General features: G+C 32.9%; 2 protein-coding genes across 2 annotated transcripts; one reads left to right on the forward strand and one right to left on the reverse strand.

Annotated features, from left to right (window-relative positions):
* Positions 1 to 6858: 6858 nt before the first annotated feature.
* On the forward strand, positions 6859 to 9926 carry HELRODRAFT_192907 (hypothetical protein; the record flags this gene model as incomplete). The annotated part of the gene is made up of 8 exons (XM_009025122.1): positions 6859 to 6928; positions 7088 to 7188; positions 7327 to 7423; positions 7771 to 7868; positions 8373 to 8478; positions 8638 to 8744; positions 9182 to 9269; positions 9559 to 9926. 8 exons carry the CDS (start codon positions 6859 to 6861, stop codon positions 9708 to 9710), a joined length of 819 nt encoding a protein of 272 aa, XP_009023370.1. The 3' UTR covers positions 9711 to 9926.
* A 2354-nt stretch (positions 9927 to 12280) lies between these two features.
* Positions 12281 to 16636, reverse strand: HELRODRAFT_84628 (hypothetical protein; the record flags this gene model as incomplete). The annotated part of the gene is made up of 6 exons (XM_009025097.1): positions 12281 to 12370; positions 14258 to 14322; positions 15202 to 15283; positions 15589 to 15831; positions 15940 to 16048; positions 16428 to 16636. The coding sequence occupies 6 exons, from the start codon at positions 16634 to 16636 to the stop codon at positions 12281 to 12283; spliced, it is 798 nt and encodes a 265-aa protein (XP_009023345.1).
* Positions 16637 to 21733: the final 5097 nt, after the last annotated feature.

Below are 21733 nucleotides of genomic sequence, written 5' to 3' on the forward strand. Positions count from 1 at the left end.
TGAAGTAACACGGTGGCCTATACGAGTTAATTTTCTTATTTGTTCTCCAAAGACCATTGATTACTATTTTTTATTGTGTAGTTTTTTGGTTTTGACTAAATGAATGAATAAATAAATAAAATAAAATAAAAACACGAGCAGCATGTTGGGTTAATTTTTTGAAGCATGTAGAAGAACAGAGTGACCAACCTCGTAGTGATACGGTGGTGTTTCGGGTTGGTCTCCAGCCTTATCATGCAGGTCTGAGGTTGAAAAATTATTTTAAAAAATTATTTTTTTTTATTTTTATCTTCTTATCGTCCCATTTCAATGTCTGGTTGTTTTTGTTATTTCTGTAATCGGTACAAAAAAAAAAAAAAAACAACAATATCATCATCGTCATCAACAATAACATCATCATCATCACCAACAGCAACACCATCATTATCATCATCAGCAACACCATCACTATCATCATCACCAACAGCAACACCATCATTATCATCATCACCAACAGCAACACTATCATTATCATCATCACCAACAGCAACACCATCATTGTCATCATCACCTTTCCGGGTTCATAGTACTGTGCTACGGAGTCAAAAATGTAACCAAATGGATTGGAATTGTTAACCGAGAAGACGGTTGTCTCGTTCTCATTGCAATAATTCTGCATGTATACTATCGCAGTGAACGTTTTAAACTTTTATTATGATTATATAATTATGATTATGTAATTATGATTATATAATTATGATTATATAATTGTGATTACATAATTATGATTATATAATTATGATTATATAATTGTGATTCTATAATTATAATTTTAAACTGTTCTCAGACTTTGATTTTTGTCCTATAGATTTTGCAATAAACTCATATAAGTTGGTTGGTGAATCGGTATCCAGTTTAATAATTCACTTAATTTGTGGACAGTAACTGAAAAGAAGAATGTACGAGTTTACACACATTCAATTTTAAAAATAGCTCGAATTTTTTCTGTTGCTTCTACATTCAAGTCAAAATCGACCTTTTTTAGTCTAATACTCAAGTGAGATTTTATAAATCACAAAGAATTGCTGTCATGTTTATGTGAATTCTCTCCTTGTGTTGTAAAAAATGACGTTGCAAGGTTGAGCTATTATATAATATGAGCTCTACGTACCTGCTGTTCTGTTGTTAGGAGTAGGTGTCGGAAGAAGAAAAATAATTTTTATATTAATTTTTTGTAATTTATGATGATATATTTTCTAAGAAATGTTTCGACAGCTGTAATAATGTCATTAAAAATTTTAAAAATGGCAAGAGAGCTTCAATTATACAAGTTTGTTTTATTATTATTTTTAGTTTTCTTAGTTTCAACATTGTAATATTTAATTGTAAAATTACGGAAATGAAATAAAATACACTTTATTAAGATAAAATTAAATTAATTACTTTTAATGAAATTGTATAAAATGGCATAATTAACAGAAGTAATAGAAAAATCTGTATTCTTGTTCCATTAGAGTAGCCGAAAATTTGTCGTACAGTTGCTTGGGTTTTTAAAAAAGTTAAAAATCTTTTTATCTAGTTATTCTGAATTTGGCCTAGATTTCTACTAAACCAATATTTGTTGAAACAGTTTACAGTCTATCTCAATTTAAATTAGAATATTTTTCAATAAAACTTCGACACAATTTGGATATCTCATGGTGAAGAAGCTTCAACTCTAAAACTCACCTTAGATAAGGCTACCCCTTTGTCTTGTACTGAAATCTATTGTTGTCAAATTTAGCCTTTTCAGATTAATATTAAAACATTTGTGTCGTGTATTAAAATCTGTTTACAAAAAATAGAGACTTTCCAAAAAAAAAAACCAAAGATTTCGGGTAACAATCAATAAAATGCCTACTTCTGTCATAGTCGATATCTGCATGTAAGTATTTTACGGCGGAGACGATAAGGAAGAAGATGGTAGAGAAGAAATTTGGAAGGATCGATCGTTTCATTGGGTTGATGTTATTGATCATCTTGTCCTGGAGGTTAATTAAATTGTTGGTGTCATCGCGAATTAAAAAAATAAACTTTTTTTGAAGTCATACGATTTGTGTTGCTCAGTTCATTCAAGGATATATGACTAGGAAGTATTTTCCAATAAAGTAAGATGCCACAACAACAAAAGTGTAAAAAATTACGCTCGGATAATTTTTGAGTAAGTAAACAGTATATTTAGACATTAGACGCTAGACAAGTCTATAGGTATAAAGACAAGTCTACGAACAAACTGATCAACACTAATTTTTATAATTACGAATATTGCCATTCTTGCTAATATTAATTTATGTATTTGCATGAACTAAACAATTTCACACTGAAAAAATGAAATAAATAAAATGTTATAATAATAAAAATCTGAAATGATAAATTTTTAAAAAAATGCTCCAACCGGTTTTGTTTGACACAAATAAAAAAAAAATGAACACTAATCCAACCGCCTACATTTGTAAATTTGAAAAAGTTTACCGAATTAAAATGCCTCCGAATTAAAATTATAAATTACAATTTACGACAAAAAAAAACTTACTTAAATGAACATTATTTTAAGAAGAAAATCAAGAACATATTTGAACAAATTTGAAATCCCCAGCGACGTAACTTAGTAAATTGAAATTGTTTTTATGCTGCACCCACTGATATGCGCTTTCGAACAGGTATGCATTTCTTGATTGACTTCAATTTAATACATGAACATTATACAATCTCTTCATCATATCATAACTACATACACGTGTGTGTGTGTGTGTGTGTGTGTGTGTGTGTGTGTGTGTGTTTGATTTTTCTATGTAGTTATATACTGTCAGGAAATCAAAAATGTTAATAATATATATATATATGTGTGTGTGTGTGTGTATGTGTGTGTGTGTGTTTTTAATAAGAGTGCATGAGTGTGTGTGTGTGTTTATGCGCTAAATATAGAAAAATAAAAAACACATTCAATGCATTTATTTATTTGTGCATTACTTCATTCTCAAACTAATTAGCAGATATTACATCGATATATCGAAATTGATTTATCGACTTCGATATATCGAAATTGATATATCAACGTTTATACATCAACGTCTATATGTTAACAATGAAGTACACATACACATATATATAAAGAGAGAGAGAAATAAAGAGAGAGAGAGAGAGAAATAAAGAGAGAGAGAGAGAGAAGCGAGAACAATAAGATCTCCTTATAGCTTATCAACAAGATAGAAACACTCATTCAACTGGCTGATAAAGACAATAAGATTAGGTGTTGTGGCTGAAGTGGTCCAATGTTCATGCAACTAGTAGCCTTAGCAGTAGTATTATTTAGTAGCAGTATCACATTTTACGTTTAAGGTAATGTTAGTGGTAGTAATAGTGTATCATTTTAATTATTAACGGTCGCAATAGTAAAGGAAGTAGTAGTTGTTATATGTAGTATTCAGTGGCGTCGGGGTTGGATAAGAAATATGCGACTCTGGGTATAGCTAAAGGAGTTAGGTTTTAGCACTATAAGTAAGAGGAGCAGAGTATGTTTTAAGATTATGACAAAGAAATGCGTAAAAACCTAACACCTTATCTTTTTGACATTTCTTATTTATAAGATAAGTTGAGCAGATGACGTTCACACGCACGCACGCACACACATGCACACACACATACACACATGCACACAGGCACACGTACACATTTCTCAAAACATCTTCAGTTATTATATTGAAGGTAGCTAGGACTCAAATTGATAAATCAATCTAAAATTAAAGCAAGCAGATATATATATATATGTGTGTGTGTGTGTTTGTTTGTTTGTTTGTGTGTGTGTGTGTGGGTGTGGGTGTGTGTGTGTGTGTGTGTCTAGCTACTGTAGAAGTTTTTTAGCTACATTAATTAAATTATTAGAAAACTATCCAAAAGTCTGCACCCATTCATCAGCCACCCAAAGAAACCCATTTGATTTTAGCATCATTATTTTGTAGTATGAATTCGTCACGAAATAATAACAAATTTACAAAAGATATTATAAAGAAACAACTCAGAATTGGACGAATGGAACTCAATGAAAAGAGTTTTTTCTAAACTTTATTTGAAAGACATCCCTACACACTTAATCATGCGATTGTGGAATATGTACATTGTGCATATATACATACAACATGCATGTGTGTGTAAGTGTGTGTGTGTGATTGTGTGTTTGTGTGTGTGTGTGTGATTCTTTCCATCTTGCCGTAAGATCGCCTGATAGATAAGATCAGGTAAAAATTTATTTAATGTGTTTTACTCCGCCTTTAATGACTATATTAATATGATAATTAATGATATAAAAGACGACGTCATGGATGTTCTGCGTTACGATACGATAACGTGTTATAATGTTCGATACGATACGATACCATGTTATAATGTGTGATACGATACGATACCATGTTATAATGTGAAAGTGTATGAATCGGAATATTGATGAGAAGGTAAAATGATCATTTTCTGGCTACCAGATAACTCAGTGACGAACAGACAAAGACAAGTAGTGGGAAATTTTTTTAAGTTTCAAAGTTTAATTGTATTTAATTTAAAAAAATTAATTTTTTAATCTACTAATGTTGGAGAATGCAGCAACAATTGTGAATTGAAATTTATACAGAAATCAGAGGGAGAGCCATTGGGGGAGCGTCAGGGTTACCACACACCCACTCCAGACACTTTTGTTTAGAAAAAGTAACTCTAGTTCGGCCTAACGATGTTGTGTTACTCTTAAGCGTCTATAATACCACAAACTAATCCATCCTACTTCTGACTAAGTTCGAGTCAAAATGAAAATTATTAAGAATAATTAGGTGAGGATCGATTATAAAACTTTTCTTCAAAGTTTTGGTAGTAAAATTTTCTTATATTTAAAAAAAATAAGCTCTAGGAATTATTTGTATCATAATTTTCTACATGAACAACCATTAAATAAATTACACGTTTTAAAGTTTGAAGTTACCATCTACTCCATCAATCATTAACATTCATGACATGTTTGGCAGCCTAACGATCAGAAAATATATTTCATTCAAAAATGTGGTGCTAGAATCTTAAAAGTTGATACTTCCTCCCAAAATCTGATTGAAAATATCACATTGCATGCATAATATCACATCATATCATATATCATAAAATACCATATATCATATCGTAGCATATATCCTATCATATATCACTTCATATCATACATCTCTTCATATTATATATCATATCATATATTATATATCATATCATATACCATATCATTTCATATACCATATCATTCCATATATCATATCATATATCCTACCATACATCACATGGTATCATATATCATATTTAGTTTTAATTTTCAACAATGTTTCGAATGTGGGAACTTTAACCATTGAAGAAATATTTATTCAAAAATTCATTTGTAAAGTGTCCTTGAAGTCCACACACACACAACACACACACACACACAAAACACACACAACACACACACACACACACGAACACAAACACACGCATCTTCATCGTTTATGGGTAGGTTTAAGCTGACGACAATAATAGATCGACGCCAATAATGAAGATGATGACGACAATGTCATGAAGCTAAAATGGAGGATTGAACAAACACGTTTGCCTTTATTGTTATTATTGTTATTATTATTATTATTATTGTTGTTGTTGTTGTTATATTGTCATTATAACTGCCACTATTAGTTTTATTACTACATTAACTGTTAACATTAATTAACGAATGCCTCTGCGCCAATTGTTTATAAATAAAATTTAAACTGAATTTCTTAAATCAAAATTGGAAAAAAGGCAAAAATAATTATAAACTAAATAATAAAAATGAATTACGATGTAATAAAATTAATATATAATAAAAAGTCGTTAGAGTCCTAATTATAATTGCTCAAGCACGTGATTGGTGAACTCTTAAAATGACATCATCATCAGCACAGCACAGCCATCAGCACATCTTCATCATCGTTATCTTATAGTCATAATTTAATATAATATAATAATATAATTTAATAATATCTTTATAATCTTTAATTTTTATCATCATCAGTTTATAATATGACAACATCATCATCGTCGTCGTCTTCATCATCTTGGGTGAACGCATGATGCAACAACAGCATGACAAGTCACGAGCAATCAACAATTAAAAATTTTCTAGCTTGCATTGTGATTAAACAACTATTGTATGAGCCAAAATTAATTATATTGCATTACATTATATTATAATATACTATATTATGTTATACTATAATATACTATACAGTATTATATAATATTATAATATAAATATTAATATATATTGCTTAAGTTTATTAAAATATGAAACTATATAATAAAATATGTAATATTATAACATGTTAATATATAAAAAATGACGCCGCGTTATAAAATCTCTTTGTTAATCTATACGTTCGTTCGTTCGTCATTTTGTCTTTCGTTTATTCAATTATTTAATCATTCATTTAATTGAATGATTTAATTGAATTTGTATTCCTTCATTTATTCGTTTGCTTGTGTGTGTTGGTGTCTAAAAGTTTTCTTACGTCTTCTGTCTATTTCTCTCTCTCTCTCTCTCTCTCTCTCTCTCTCTCTCTCTCACGATAATTCAGTAAAATCTCTCTCTCTCTCTCTCTCTCTCTCTCTCTCTCTCTCTCTCACGATAATTCAGTAAAATAATTTAATTTATTCTCGTAACCTACTGTGTGTACGACTGTTTGATCGCGATTTATGTATAAAAATTGAAGTGCTTTCATTGTATAAATATGAACATTTGCATCAGAGTTGAGTGAATTTCTCTTTAAAACGCGATACAGCCAGCGAATTGGTATAATATTTTAAATTATGGATGCTAATAAGATATTGAAGTTGATTCTATGTTCGCTATTTGCCGCCGTTGAGGTCGTATGCAATGGTCGGTTGAAGTTGCTCTGTTTTACACTTTCAAAAATTTCTCGCTTTAACAACGTGCAGTAAATACTCCTAAGATCGAAATCTTCATTGTCATTATGGAAAAATTATTTTTGAAAAATTATTTAAAATACTTTTTATTGTATGTTCTGTTTTTTTTAAGTTCCGTGTCCTGACATTCCGTGTGGGATAAGATGCATGTGGGGGCTTCAACACGATGACAATGGATGTCAGCTCTGCGCTTGCTTGCCACACCCATGCGCAGTTCGATATATTTAGTATTAGTTCCTTAATTTTCACCAAAATTAAAAAATTATTACAATTTTTTAGTCAAAAATGACAATAACTGTTTGTTATTTATTTTATGTGTGTTACTTGTAAACACTAATATACAAAACCCAGGCGATTCTCTGCTTGTCTGGCCAGCCATGCTCTGTTTTTCCAAATCTTGGCTGTACCGGTCCCAACTGCGATCCATTCATTGGAATTTGCGGAGCAGGTTGGTTGTGATGTGCTTGTCAATAAACTGTCAGGTTTTAGAATTGTAATGTCGGAAAAAATAGACCTAAGTTTGTGTAGTGAATTTTTGAGAAAAGTGCGATTCGAAAATCTTGATTCGTTTGTTGGTTGTTCATCTGCTTGCATTTTCAAATTAACGTAAATATGACAGAGTTGTTTGGTTTCTTTTTTGTTAATAGATGAAACTTTCTCGTTTGTTGTAATTAAATTTGAATTTTGTTTATAAAAGAACACTGTTGTAGTAGTCTGGCCCGATAATGTTTTTTAATATTAGCGTAACTTCGACGGCGTATTTCGTGAGATTGATAAAAATTTATGATCTCCCAGTGGGGTGTCCTACCTTGGAATGTCGAACAAATTGCGATGGTGGGTATGTCACGGATGAAAAGGGTTGCATGACTTGTCAATGTCTTGACCAATGCCAGGTAATTTTGCGTTCATTTAGTTACAGTCTGTTTTCAATAATTTTTCAAGTTTTTTTGGAATTTTTAACAATTCCGGTTTTAACTTCATTTTTAATTGAAGTTTATGTTGAATGACGTTCATAGAAAAAATTTTGTTTTACGAATTTGCAATTTGTTGCTGTTCAAACCACAACGACTTGCTTATCCACATCACTCGACGCACATACACATTATGTATGCACGCACAAGCACCGCGGCATAGGCGTGTGATAGTCTTTGAGCTTCGGACCGGCAGTTTCGGCAATAAGCCATGCCATAGCGTAATATCATGTCCCGATTTGAAACTTCTACCGACTAAGCTAACTTGGTCATCGATGACCAATTTTTTGTTTGCTAGTTCAACCTGGTAGTAGTTTTTACAGATTTCTGATGATTTTTATCCACTTAAATTTAAAAATTTAGATTGAATTTATAATTTATACAATGCCATCTGATCACAGAACTTTTTTAAATTTTCATCTGCAGCCGAAATGTTCGAAAAATGAAAAATGCCAGAAAGTGGTGTTCGGTTGTGAGAATCCTCCTCCGGGCCAACCCTGTGATCCCATTCTCGAGCGGAAGTGTGTGTCCAGTGAGTCAGTTGAAAAAAATCTTATTTTCATAAAAATTTTAATCAAATTAGCAGATAAGTTAAACTAGTTTTTTCGTTTTTTCACATTAAACAACAATTCATGATTGAAAATATTTCCATTTGTTTTAAAATTAAACTCTCTAGTACTATCACTGCCAGAACATAATGTCTCAGCATGTCCGCAGTTGAAGTGCAAAACGTGCCTCGGAGGAAATGTTGTTGATGAAAATGGTTGCATGACTTGTCAGTGTCTCAATCCGTGTCTGGTAATTTTTAATTATTTTGTAATTTTGGCATTTAAAAACAACAAACTAATAAGGTTTTATTCATTTTGATTCATTTTGATTATCTAATTTCGTTATGCAACAATTCAGCTAGACTCAAGTCATTTTTATTTTCCTTTCCAAAAGAACAATTGTTTAAGCAAGTCCAACACAGACATAAAAAGAAAAAAAACAAAATTTGTAGAATAGTGCGACTGGTGTTGCTTACAATAAAATTTTTCTATCATATCAAATTTAAGCATATTCATATAACAAATACAAATTAATCAAATCTTGTTCATCAGTGAGCAGGACATGGATGAGTTATGTTTCTCCTTGTCTCACAACCATCAGAGCAAACAATTTGTAGCATTTGTATTTGAAAGAACTCATTGCACAAGAACAAATTATACAAATGTTATTAATTTTTAACCTCTCAGGGTATAATGTGCACAAAAGGTAAGATTTGTCAACCTACAGCCCCTGGTTCACTGGTGAGATACAGATGCGTCAAGCCGAGGAAATTGTGTTAGTCACTATGATGAAAAACAAAATCTACCAACCTGGTATAAAAGTTAAACCCATGATAAAATTCTTTTCAAGATGCTGTGTGTGTGTGTGTGTGTGTGTGTGTGTGTGTTTGTGTACGAGCGTACGTAAATATCATTGCATGATATTCTAGTAGGCTATTATTTGGCAAGAACATTAATATTATAAATATTGCGAATTTGAAAAAAATTCTAATTCTTATTCTAGTAGCAAATTTTGATGAAGCCATGAGAATTGAATTGATTCAACGTCACATAATTACTGCCAGGTTGTCCAAAGCCGATTGCACCACCAAATGCCCACCTCATTCGTCCGGGCACATGTTTCCCGAACTGTCAGACGAAGGAATGCGGGGGAGAGACTATGTGCTGTCCGAATTGGTTGGGTTGCTACGGTTGTGTGGGGGCAGTGCCCTGTTAATCCAATTCAATTCCTGGATTCCATCTTGGAATGTGAACACCACTTTATATCATATTCAGTAGTTGTTTAGTTTATATAGAGACTTAAATTTATTTGACTACGGAGTTAATTTTTTCTAATTTTATAAAAGAAATTAAAAAACCTTGATCTAATTCAATTTTTGTTTAAACATTTTTTGCCTGTTGTTAAATAAATAGTTTTAGTTGCTTCATAAAATCTTATAAATAATACAATTGCTAAAACTGAATGATCTGATCACGCCATGAAAACTTACGTGATAGAAATCTACCGAAGTGCTAATGGGTATATATAACCCAAGTACATCCCATATGATGAATAATTTCTTTTTTAATTAGTTAAATATAAAACTTTATTTAAGTAATTCATTCATAAATTTGAATTTACATCATTAAAACTACGGAAACTATTACAAAGACGAAACAAAAACACAATTTTCAAGTGAATCTTTGGTTCTAAGATCAAATCAAGTCAACATAGGTAATTTACCCAAACATGTATATGAAATACTTCAATTAATGCCATATTAACATTAAACTTTGCAGAAATTTTACAGAAAAAGATGCTGTCATAACAACATCACAAATACAATACAATTGAGTAAATATTTATGTCCCTTAATGTCATAGACACATTATAATATGTCTATGACATTAAATGTGTCTACGATATTAATGTTTTGTGGGTTTTAAGCCTATCACAAAGTTTGACAAATTTGACTTTACAGCTTAAAATACACTCTCACAAAATGCAATCAAGTTTCGCGATGCTGGTTTACATATTTTCGATTCGTTATGCGTCAGTATTGTGAGTAAAAATTTAAAAAAGTGAAAAAATGAGAAAATTATATAATATTACAACATTTTAATCATGATATTGCTTCCAATTTTTAGAAATGAATAGCCAAACAATGATAAAAGCGTAATAGGGCGGGCGTTAAAGTTTTTCAAAATGTATAGTGAGGAAAAAGCGAGCGACTAACTGACCTCTGTCCACCTGGCAAATCTCATACATCCATCTATGTATTTAAAAAAAATTAAAAGTATCTTATTGATGTATCTTAGTATTTTATCTTAAGTATCTTGTCTTATTAACTCATTGATTATAACACAAAATAAGATGTAACAATGTATATTTTACATGTGCTTATCTAGATACATGAAAACATATAATTATTAATTTACTGATAATAATTCAAAAGATAAGATAATAAAAATATGTGATATAAATATGTGAATACATAGATACTATATAAAAAAAACATAAATGTATAATAATTAATTTATTGATGATGATTGAAAATAACAATATATGTGCTGCATATTTACATATATAGATTAAAATATAGATGGATCTTAATTAATTTATTGATGAAAATAATAGTTGTTGCTGTTGTTAATGTCACCTTGAAAATTTCGACACAAATTTTCAGGGATGAAATGATTACAGTCGTACATTTCAACACCATTGTTGCTGTAACTGACCGCATCAACGTTGTTAATGTAACTGATGTCGTTGTCATTGTTCGCGTAATTTATGACGTCATCATCGCTATTATTGACTTGATAGATGATGTTGTTGTTGTTGTTGTTGTTGTTGCTACTGCTGAATTTGTTGATGTTGCTGACGCTGTTGTTGTTGTTGATGTTGTTGATGCTATTTAGGTTGTTGTTGTTGATGATGATGTTTTTCATGTTATCGAGGCTGATGTCGTTGTGTAAGTCGTAGTAAGCTTGATTTGGCTGCAAGTGGTAGTCGTTGCTGTAGTCGAAACCGTTAAGAGGGTGATGACCATTCACCTCGTTAACGTAATAATAAATATTGTTGTTGTGGTTGTTGATGTAACTGTTGTTGTTACTGTTGTAGACAGTCTTGTAGTGGTTGAAGTTGCTGCTGTTGCTGCTGAGGCTGTTGTTAGAATGTGCGCTAGTGAAATTGTAGTTGGGGTAGTTGTTAATGTAGATGTCGTGCCTGGAGTAGAACGTTGGTGAAGATGCTGACGCATACAGAGACGGCACTGGAGATGATGATTGGCGGAAAGCCACGTAAGAAAGTGACGATGGGTAGTAAGATGAGGATGAAGATGGAGATGACAGGAAAAAGGATGATGAGGATGATGATGAGGAAGATAATGATGATGATGCCGTCGGGTAATTTGCTGCAGTCGCGGATGAAGAGGATGTTGGAGGGAAAAAGTTGGATGGATCCAGGCTGGCTGCGCACTTCCTGAATGATTGAAATCATTCACTTTTAGGATTGAAATTTGGGATCGTTAAATTTTTTAGGATTGAAATGTGGGATCGTTAAATTTTTTTAGGATCAGTGGTGATATTAATAACATTTCTTGACGGTATAGTGAATTCAGTCAACATCATCAACAACGTTAATCTTAACACACACAAACACACACACACACACTTCTCTCTCTCTCTCAATCTTTCTTTCTCACTAACACACACACACACACACACACATATTTATAACACAATCACCATCTATAATATTATCATTATTATATTAATTAAATTAAATTATGTATAATTATTTTTTTATTAGTTAATATTATTTTTATTATAACTAATATTTAACCTTTCCTGAAATCCTTTGGCGAATGGATTGTATTTTACTTTCAAGTTTGTTATCTAGAAGGAATGAATAAATGAGTGAATGAATGAACGAACGAACAAACGTTTATGTGTCTGTCCGTCTGTCTATTTGACTGGCTGTCTGTCTATGTGCCAGTCTATCTGTCTCTCTGACCGCATGTTTATGTGTGCGTGCGCAAATTCAAACGTTTATTAACTGATTACTAGAGATAATTGATATTAAAATGTATTAAGAATATTATTCCACTATTAATTATGTAGACGCCGTGCAAGCAATCAATAGCAATTTTGATGTAACTTGAAGTCATTAAGTCATGCATTCATACACACACACATTTGCACATACACACACATTCTCTCACACACAGACACACACAACATGTGTGGGAAGAAGACCAAGCGAGATGCAATAATATTGTCGTGAGAGAATCATAAAAATAATTTACCATCAACAAAGTTACATCAACACTAACAACAACAATAACCCATGATATTAGCATAATCACCAATAACAACAACAACATCATCATCAAATCAACAACAACAAAATTAACAACATCGACAACAACAATACCAGCAACAACAACAGCAACAAAAATGTCAACAACAGCAACAACAACAACAACATCAACAACAACATCAACAACAACATCAACAACAACATCAACAACAACATCAACAACAACATCAACAACAACATCAACAACAACATCAACAACAACATCAACAACAACATCAACAACAACATCAACAACAACATCAACAACAACATCAACAACAACATCAACAACAACATCAACAACAACATCAACAACAACATCAACAACAACAACAAATCAACAGTAGACGTAGATTCATCATGTCTTCAAATTGAGCGTCTCATATGCTGATCTATTAGCACATCAATATTGCACTCTGTTACCAACATCATTTCCTCTGTTATATATATGTATATATATATATATATACATTATATGTTATATATATATATATATACATGTTGTATATATATATATATACAACATTAACGTATATTAAGTGTATAATTATTGTGTGTGCGCGTGTGCGTGTGTGTGTGTGTGTGCGTGTGTGCGTGTGTGTGCGTGCGTGTGCGTGGGTTTGCGTGTGTGTTAGAATAAAAATTATGTAGTACATGTAAGATATTTTTAACGAAAATCATGTCCTCTACATTGTAATATCTTAAATAGTATTTCATCATCTCTACTGGGGAGTTATTAAACACACACACAAACACACACTTTCTCACACGCAGACACACGCAGACAGCCAGTCACAGACACACTCAATGATATACACACAGATACATATTTTGGTCGGTTTCTTTAAAGACCACACACACGTACATATTAGTGTATGATAGTGAATTGATTTATTCATGTGTAGTTAACGACAATGATGTATATTGTAATATACACACACACACACACACACATATATATATATATATATATATATATATATATATATATATATCAGCATGACATTAATAATGTAATTATTATGACGACGATAATGACATATATAATTGTGATAAGGTTGATGTAGCAGCTATTATATTATAATGACTTTTATATATTAATAATAATCACATTGAGTGATGATAACCACTTTTAAAAAATTAAAATTAAAATTTATCAGCTAGGAGGGACTTTTGAAGTTAAGACAGATATTTAATTTAGGGTTAAGGTTAAAGTTGACAAAATCTATATTGAAATTTTTTAAATTTCGTTATGGTCTCTTAAAAATAGGAATTAAAATTTCGTCAAATTTGATCAAAAAATATAAATTTTTATATGGAAATCATCATACAAACGCCAGAAAGCGGTTAACAATTTCTTTTTCTAAAAAATTAAGCCCCTCCAACAAAAATTTTTTGGCTACGTTACTAAAATGCATACGTACTTCTTCATTTTGGTAGGCTGTGACAGCAATGAAAGACGTTTCGCCGAATGTGAACGACCCAACAACTACATTACCACCGTAGTTGATGTCGCCATGGCAGCGCGTACAGTCGTGACATTGCGTTTCTAACTTGTTTTTAATGTTCTGGGAGAAGATAGTTGTGATATCGCTATTGTTGATGTCATCTTGAGAGTTGTCGATGTGATCGTTTGTGGTGTTGTGGCTGTTGTTTGTGGTGTTGTGGTTGTTGTTTGTGGTGATGTGGTTGTTGTTTGTGGTGTAGTGGTTGTTGTCTGCGGTGTTGTGGTTGTTGTTTGTGGTGTTGTGGTTGTTGTAGTTGCTGCTACTGCTGCTGTTGCTGCAGTTGTCGTCAGCGCCTTGAAAGTCGCGATTACATTTTCTGTATTTGTTATATTTTGTGTAACTGCTGCTGCTGTTTTTGCTGTTAGTGTTGAAAGCTTTACCACGTCTGATGGTTTTGTTTTCAAGTCTCTTTCTACTCGCCGGTAGGTTGGTGGTGTTGTTGAAAGTTTGATAGCCACTGTCACAATCATTCCGGTTCTCCTCGTCAGAGTTCCTCTCACGTTTCGAACTGTCATCATCATTAAAGTGTTCCGAATTGTTGTTGATGTCTTCTACAGTAGTGCTGCTGTTAGTCCAGTTAATGTCGTCATTGTTGTTGTGGTTAAATGTGTCGAGGTTATTAGGATGTTTTTTCTGGCTTGGAACATTTTTGTTGTTGGATGTGTTGGGAGCGTTTTTTAGTGGGTTGTTGCTGGGATTGTATTCAGTGTTCTTGTTGATATTAATGTAATTGTTGTTGTTGCTGTTGTCGGTGTTATTGTTGTAACTGTTATTGTTGCTGCTGCTGTTGTTGTTGCTAATGTTGTTGTTAGTGTTGCTGTCGTTGTTGTAATTGTTGTTACTCCCACAGGGGCATGAACATCTAGCGTCATCTGATTTGTTGGAAATTATCTTCACAATTGTGACCCTTGGCAAGTATTTGTGTAGTGAATCCAAGAAAACCTACAAGAGTTTCATTGTGGTTTTTTATTAATCATTGTTTGTATTATTATTATTATTATTATTGTTTGTTGTTAAATATTGTATTTATTATTGTTGTTGCTGTTATAAATACCTTATGTGTAAATAATTTGTCTGGCAAAACATGTGCAAGTGTGTTTGTCTTTTTTTCAGAAATAAATAAGATAATTTCATTTTTACTACAACGCTTCAGAAAACATTAATAGGGATGATAATGTTATTTATTATTTATGGGCGGCGCTATATAAATGTTTTATATCATTTTTATTGCTATTAAATTAACTAACTTGATCGCCGGAACAGTTGACCTTGTTGGTGACCTTGACTTTTGAAAAGGTCACCACCTGATTGGTCCAATGCTTTCCGAAGTTCGGCGAATCGGGATGAAGGTAGGAAGATGATGACGACGAAGACGACGATGGTGGTGACGATGATGACGACGATGGTGGTGACGATAATACCGGTGATGATGATGAAAAAGAAGATGACGACAACGGAAGTGAAAATGATGGAGACGGGAATGACGCCATCTTTTGGCGGGGAAAGGGATGAGATAGCTCGAGAAGATTGTGAGCTGTTTGCGAAGTATCATTGTTAATGTTGTTGCTGCTGCTGTTGGATAGCCAGTCTCCATTGACAAACTTCCATCTGCTAGCTCCATTCATCTTCACAAAATCCAGGTAGACGCTGTAGAAACTGTTTGCCTCCAAGCCCGATATATGCACTCGCAAGACTGGAAACATACGCCTGTTAATGAAGTTGGTAGTGCTGGTGATATTCATGAAAATGGTGATTATTTTTTTTGCTCTATTCACATTTCTCAATTTAAATAAACTAGCTTATTGTACTTTCTCAATAAATACTCTAGAACTACCTCCTAGCCAAGTTTACAATGAAAAAAAAATCATTTTTTCTCCTTAAGCAGACTATGACGTTTAATTTTACGAATCGGTTGACAAATTCAAAAACGAAACTGGTAATAAAATTACTTAATTTACTGAGTTATTATTTTAATTACTAGTGCTGAAATAAATACCGATCATTTTTTTCAAATTGTATCTTATAATATTTTAAAATATTATTGCTTATGAGTATTTTTAACTTAATTGCAAACAAAACGACTCACCTTCCATTTTTAGTAACAATCATCTCATTGGTCAGTTTATGAAACTCCTCCCACAAAGACTTATCCTCCAATGAGACGTTCACATCTTTTTGTGACTGGCAACCGACAGTTGCTGTCGTCTGTTGTGGTTGTTTCTGATTGGTTGTTGGTCGGCTGCTACTGGTCGATGATTGGGTGGATGACGTTTTCAGACGTTTCGTAGGCAGCATCATTGATGACGATGTTGGAAATAGAGCAGCTGCAGCCGATGAAGCTGCTGCTGCTGCCGCTAATAAAGATGATGACAACGACGATGAAGTATGTTGTAGCTGAAATGCTGGCGTCGATTGCAGTGACGACGATAACGACGATGAAATTGAAAACAGCAGCGGTGGTAACTGTGCAGACGACAAAAACGTTGACGCCAGTGGTGGTGCTGACACCAGCGGCGATGACGCCATGGATAATGACGTCACCGATGATGAATATTGTTGATGACGCATTGACGGATATTGATTTGTTGATGGCGTGATGACTTGCGACGCTGCGTGAATCATCAACTGCGTATAAGATGACGGAGACGAGTAGATCGGCGATGATGAAGGCGATGAGGACGACGACGATGATGGCATTGACAGCAGGAGCAGCGAACCCGCCGGATGCGATGGTACGGTGTTTGAAAATGGTGGAGCGTTCAATTTCTGGTGGGCCGATTTTGGTGTAGATGTATGGAAAAGAAATTTTAAAGATGATGATGATGGTGGTGATTGTGATGATGATGATGATGATGATGATGATGATGATGATGATGCTATCAGTGATAATGTTGATGGGGAAGATCTTGGTAATGATAAGTTAGATGAAGATGACGATGCTGGTGATGGTGATGAGTAGGTTAGCACTGGCGAAGCAGATAATAACAATTGACTGAAGGACGAATTCTTTGTCTGGAATGATAATGGTGGTGACTGAGCTGACGATGAAAATGTGGCTGTTGTTACTACTGCTACTGCTGCTGCTGATGATGATGATGATGATGATAACGATGACGTCGATGATGGCGAGTTTGAAAAAGGAAATGATGAACTATTATTGTGAAAGACTAAAAATTGAGACGCATTTCTAAAAGATTGTGCGGTTGATGATGATGTAGATGATGATGTGAACCTTGATGATGTTAAGAAAGAGGGTGGTGATGGGGAAAATGGTGATAAAGCCGATGAAATAAAATAAGGAATGGTCTGGTTGGGCGTCCAATCATGTGAGCTAATGTTATCAGGTTCTATACAGCCGTTGCTACTGCTGTTGTTAATTTCAACACGGCTGATGTTTGTGTTGAGAATTTTTTTGCTACTACAATTGGTGAGAATTTTGTTGAAGTTGGTGCTGTAGTTGTTTAGCTGGTAGTATGTTTTGTTGTTGGAATGGGGTGTTTCACAGAGAAATTTTGGCTCTATAGGGGTTTGTTTGTTGTAGAGAATGTTGTTGTTGTAAATGTGGGACATGGAAGTGTCATTCTCATTGGGATATGCCTCCGGATTGTTGAAATAAAGGTTGTAAATGAGGTTGTTGTTGTTGTATTTGTTTTGTAAATGAACTGTGTTTGAGTTGTTGTTGCTAGTATCGGTGGCACATTTGTCGTTGTTTTTGTTGTTGTCGTTGTAGTTTGACTCATCGTCGTCGTCGGCGTGCCAGTAGTGTTGTGGCTGGCAGTAGCCGCGATTGTTGGAGTTCTTTCGGTTCATCTTGATGTTGTCTGGGATGAGGTTTTTTAAGTTTTTGCTATTTGCTGGTATTTGATGTTGAAGTATTTTATATTTTCGATATTTTTGTTGATGTAATTGACGTTGTTATGGTTGTTGCTAGGCTGATGTTGTCGTTGCTTGTGTTGTTGTTGTTTTTGTTGTTTTTGTTGTTGTTGTCAGTTTCATATAACTAAAAACAAAAAATAGTATTATCGTTTACGATGTTTTTGTTTTTAAATTGTTCTCTCGAGTTATTCCGAAATTGTCAACTTTCCTGCAAGTCGAAGAACCACAACTAACCTACTGATGCAAAGGTAAATCATGAGATGTGTGAATTTTCTGTTAGAAAAAGTTACATTGAAATAACTTAGTAAAATAAGTAAAATAGATAGAAAAAACTGCGAAATTAAACAATATTGAGAGTATATCTAAGAAGCTATCAGTTTTGAGCTCTTCGTCTTCATCAGTTTTGGGCAGATCGTCATCCGTTTAATTTAAAGGTTTCAACAAATTGCCAAAAACTTAAATTATTTTAGATTAGCAGACACAAAGCTCATTTAAAAATCAAATCTAAAATTATTTTTTTTATATATGAATAACGTTTCTTTTAATTTGCAAAATATTGATTTAGGCCAAAAAATCAACTTTCTACAGATCAAATTTCAAAAGTTCAGACATTTAAATGAGGATATTTAAAATCTCGAATACAATTTATATAACATTAAAAGACGGTCTAAACATTGGAACGATGTGATTGGCTGACGTAGGCGGTGGGTGGAGCTCATGTGAACAATTTCTTCGCTCATTGGCTGTTGTGTTAATACTACAGTTGTGATTTTATTTTGAAAAACTTCAAAGAATTCAATTCAATATTTAATTAATTGGGTAATTGAATTTTAATTACAAGTAATGTTAATTATTTTGTTGTTATTGGCAAAACGAAACAAAATTTTATTTACTCACAAACATTTTGTAGCAAAAATGATCTTGTTTTAACATTTCAAATATTAGATTGTTATGTAACCAATTGCTAGTGTTGTTGTTGTTGTTGTTATCGTTGTTCTTAGTTGTTATATTAGTGTTGTTGGAACAGTAACCTGTACAAAAATCCGATTACCTTCGTCGTTTCTCAAATAGTTGCTTCACCATTTTAATTTTTGCCAAATCTTAATGATGGGGCTACGTGTATTGGTTGATATGTTTTTAAGTGTGTGAAGGTAACGTTTTTGTAATCATTTAAAGGTTTTATTTTTCAATTATTTTGGGGTTGAATCTGACAAATTCAAAGTTAAAAATTTTCTAATTATCTTTAATGAAACTACACACACACACATTCGCATTCACGCACACATGCGCGCACACATTCACACACACACACACATTCACACACACATTCATACACACACACTCGCACACATAAAACATCAGTCAAGCGACTCAACGCAATCAGAAAAAACATCAAAGGATTATACAAATTCATAACCCACTCGGACATATGACAAAATCATTATCGCAATTCACTTTTATTCACTTTGGTTGTAACGTTACGTCATAAACTACTCAATAAGCTCAGTTAGGATGGGATGTGTTGCTGTTCGTCTGTTTGTCACTTCGTAGTGTATGATGTTGCTTGCTTGTTAATTTGTTCTCGAAAGATTGCTCATTTATAGATTTATCTTGGTATAGTTTGTTCATACTTTGTTTTTTAAACTTTATTTTGTTTGTCTGTTTGTACGCTCGTTCGTTCATTTGTTTGTTTGGTTCGTTTGTTTGTCTGTTTGTTCGTTCGTTTGTTTGTTTGTTCGTTCGTTTGTTTTTATGTTCGTTCGTTTGTTTTTATGTTCGTTCGTTTATTCGTTTTTCTAATTATATCAAAATGAATGCAATTTTTCATCCAGAACAAACACACTAGCATATAAACAATAATAAACAGGCTACAATGAACAATATGAAAAATAAATACACAGAATAGAAACTTATGCCAAAAACCACCAGCATAACCATTTAATAAACTGATATATCAGAGAGAATACACCATCATTCCGTCAGATACACCAAGAAGATGCCACTAATGTACCAGTGAAGAACCGCTAACACCCACATGCACTCTTCGAATATGTACGGAACAAATAGGCATAATAAAAAAAATGAAATTTCTCATCCTAGCAATGACAAAAATGTTCGAATATCTTGGTAATCGCTTTAGCAAACTAACACACATACGCGCGCGCGCGCAAACACATACATACACATCTGCTTAGCTAAGCGGAGCATGTTCAATGTATCTGTAATTATTATTTTCCTATGTATGTATCAGAGGAATGGGAATAGAGAGGGAACGGCAAAAGCGGGAATTCCATGGAATTTCCGTTGGAGTTGGAAAAAAACTTAATTTTCGGGAGTGGGAACTTTAGGGAAGAGGGATTCACGTGCAAGCAATGAAACCATAAAGAACTTTCATGTTATGTATTTTGTATATACATACGTATATGAATTCTACCGAATTATCGCAATTAATCAATTTTATAATAACAATTTAATAATTAATAACAATTGAATATTAAGAATAACATATTTGACTATTTTTTTGTTAAATATAAATTATTTGATAGTTTATTAACAAAATAAACATACTTATAAACAAACAAATAATTAGATGATTATATGAAGAAGTAAAATATGGAAATCATGTCTAATGATATCTGATTAATTGTTTATGTATCTTACCACGGCGCATAGTTGTGCTAATCCAGCTTTACATCCACCGTTATTGCTTTGATGTGATAGCGGAGGGTCGGAGAAAGAGAGAGAGATAGAGAAAAAAGAAAGAAAGAAGAAAAAGAGAAAGAAAGAAGAAAGGAGTAGAAGAGAAAGAGAGAAAGATAAAGAAAGATAAAGAAGAAAGAGGGAAAAAAGAAAGAGAGGAAAAGACGAAAGGCGACAAAGACAATTTTTAGAGATAAAAAAAGAGAGAGATATTGAAATGAATGATAAAAAGAATGAAAAAAAGTATATGTAGAAAAAGAGGCATATTGATAATCGTTTGTTGATTCATTCATTCATTCATTCATTCATTCATTCATTCATTCATTCATTCATTCATTCATTCATTCATTCATTCATTCATTCATTCATTCATTCATTCATGCATTCATTCATTCATTCATTCATCTACCCCTCCATCCATCAGCTAAGCCGATCAATCAGCCGATAGATTTGATAATTAATTAACAGTTTATTTGATGTTCCCAACTGACACATAACTGTTACATCGCAGACCCGTCCATATGCATGTATGCATTGCTAGGATTGCTAGGGATTAAGCAAATATAAACACGAAGCACACGAGTTTGTTTACACACACACATACACACCATACACACACACAGACACGCACACGCACACACACACAGACACGCATGCACGCACACACATACACACGCAGACAACAGTTTCTAACATAACTACAACAAACATACACAATGCGTGAATTATATATATACAAATTCATCCTTTATAGTAGATTTTAATAAAGTTTAAATTATTATGGTAGATTAGTTATTTAGGTTTTTTATTCAAAAT

This window comes from Helobdella robusta, assembly GCF_000326865.2.
Source record: "Helobdella robusta unplaced genomic scaffold HELROscaffold_40, whole genome shotgun sequence".
Lineage (NCBI taxonomy): Eukaryota > Metazoa > Annelida > Clitellata > Rhynchobdellida > Glossiphoniidae > Helobdella > Helobdella robusta.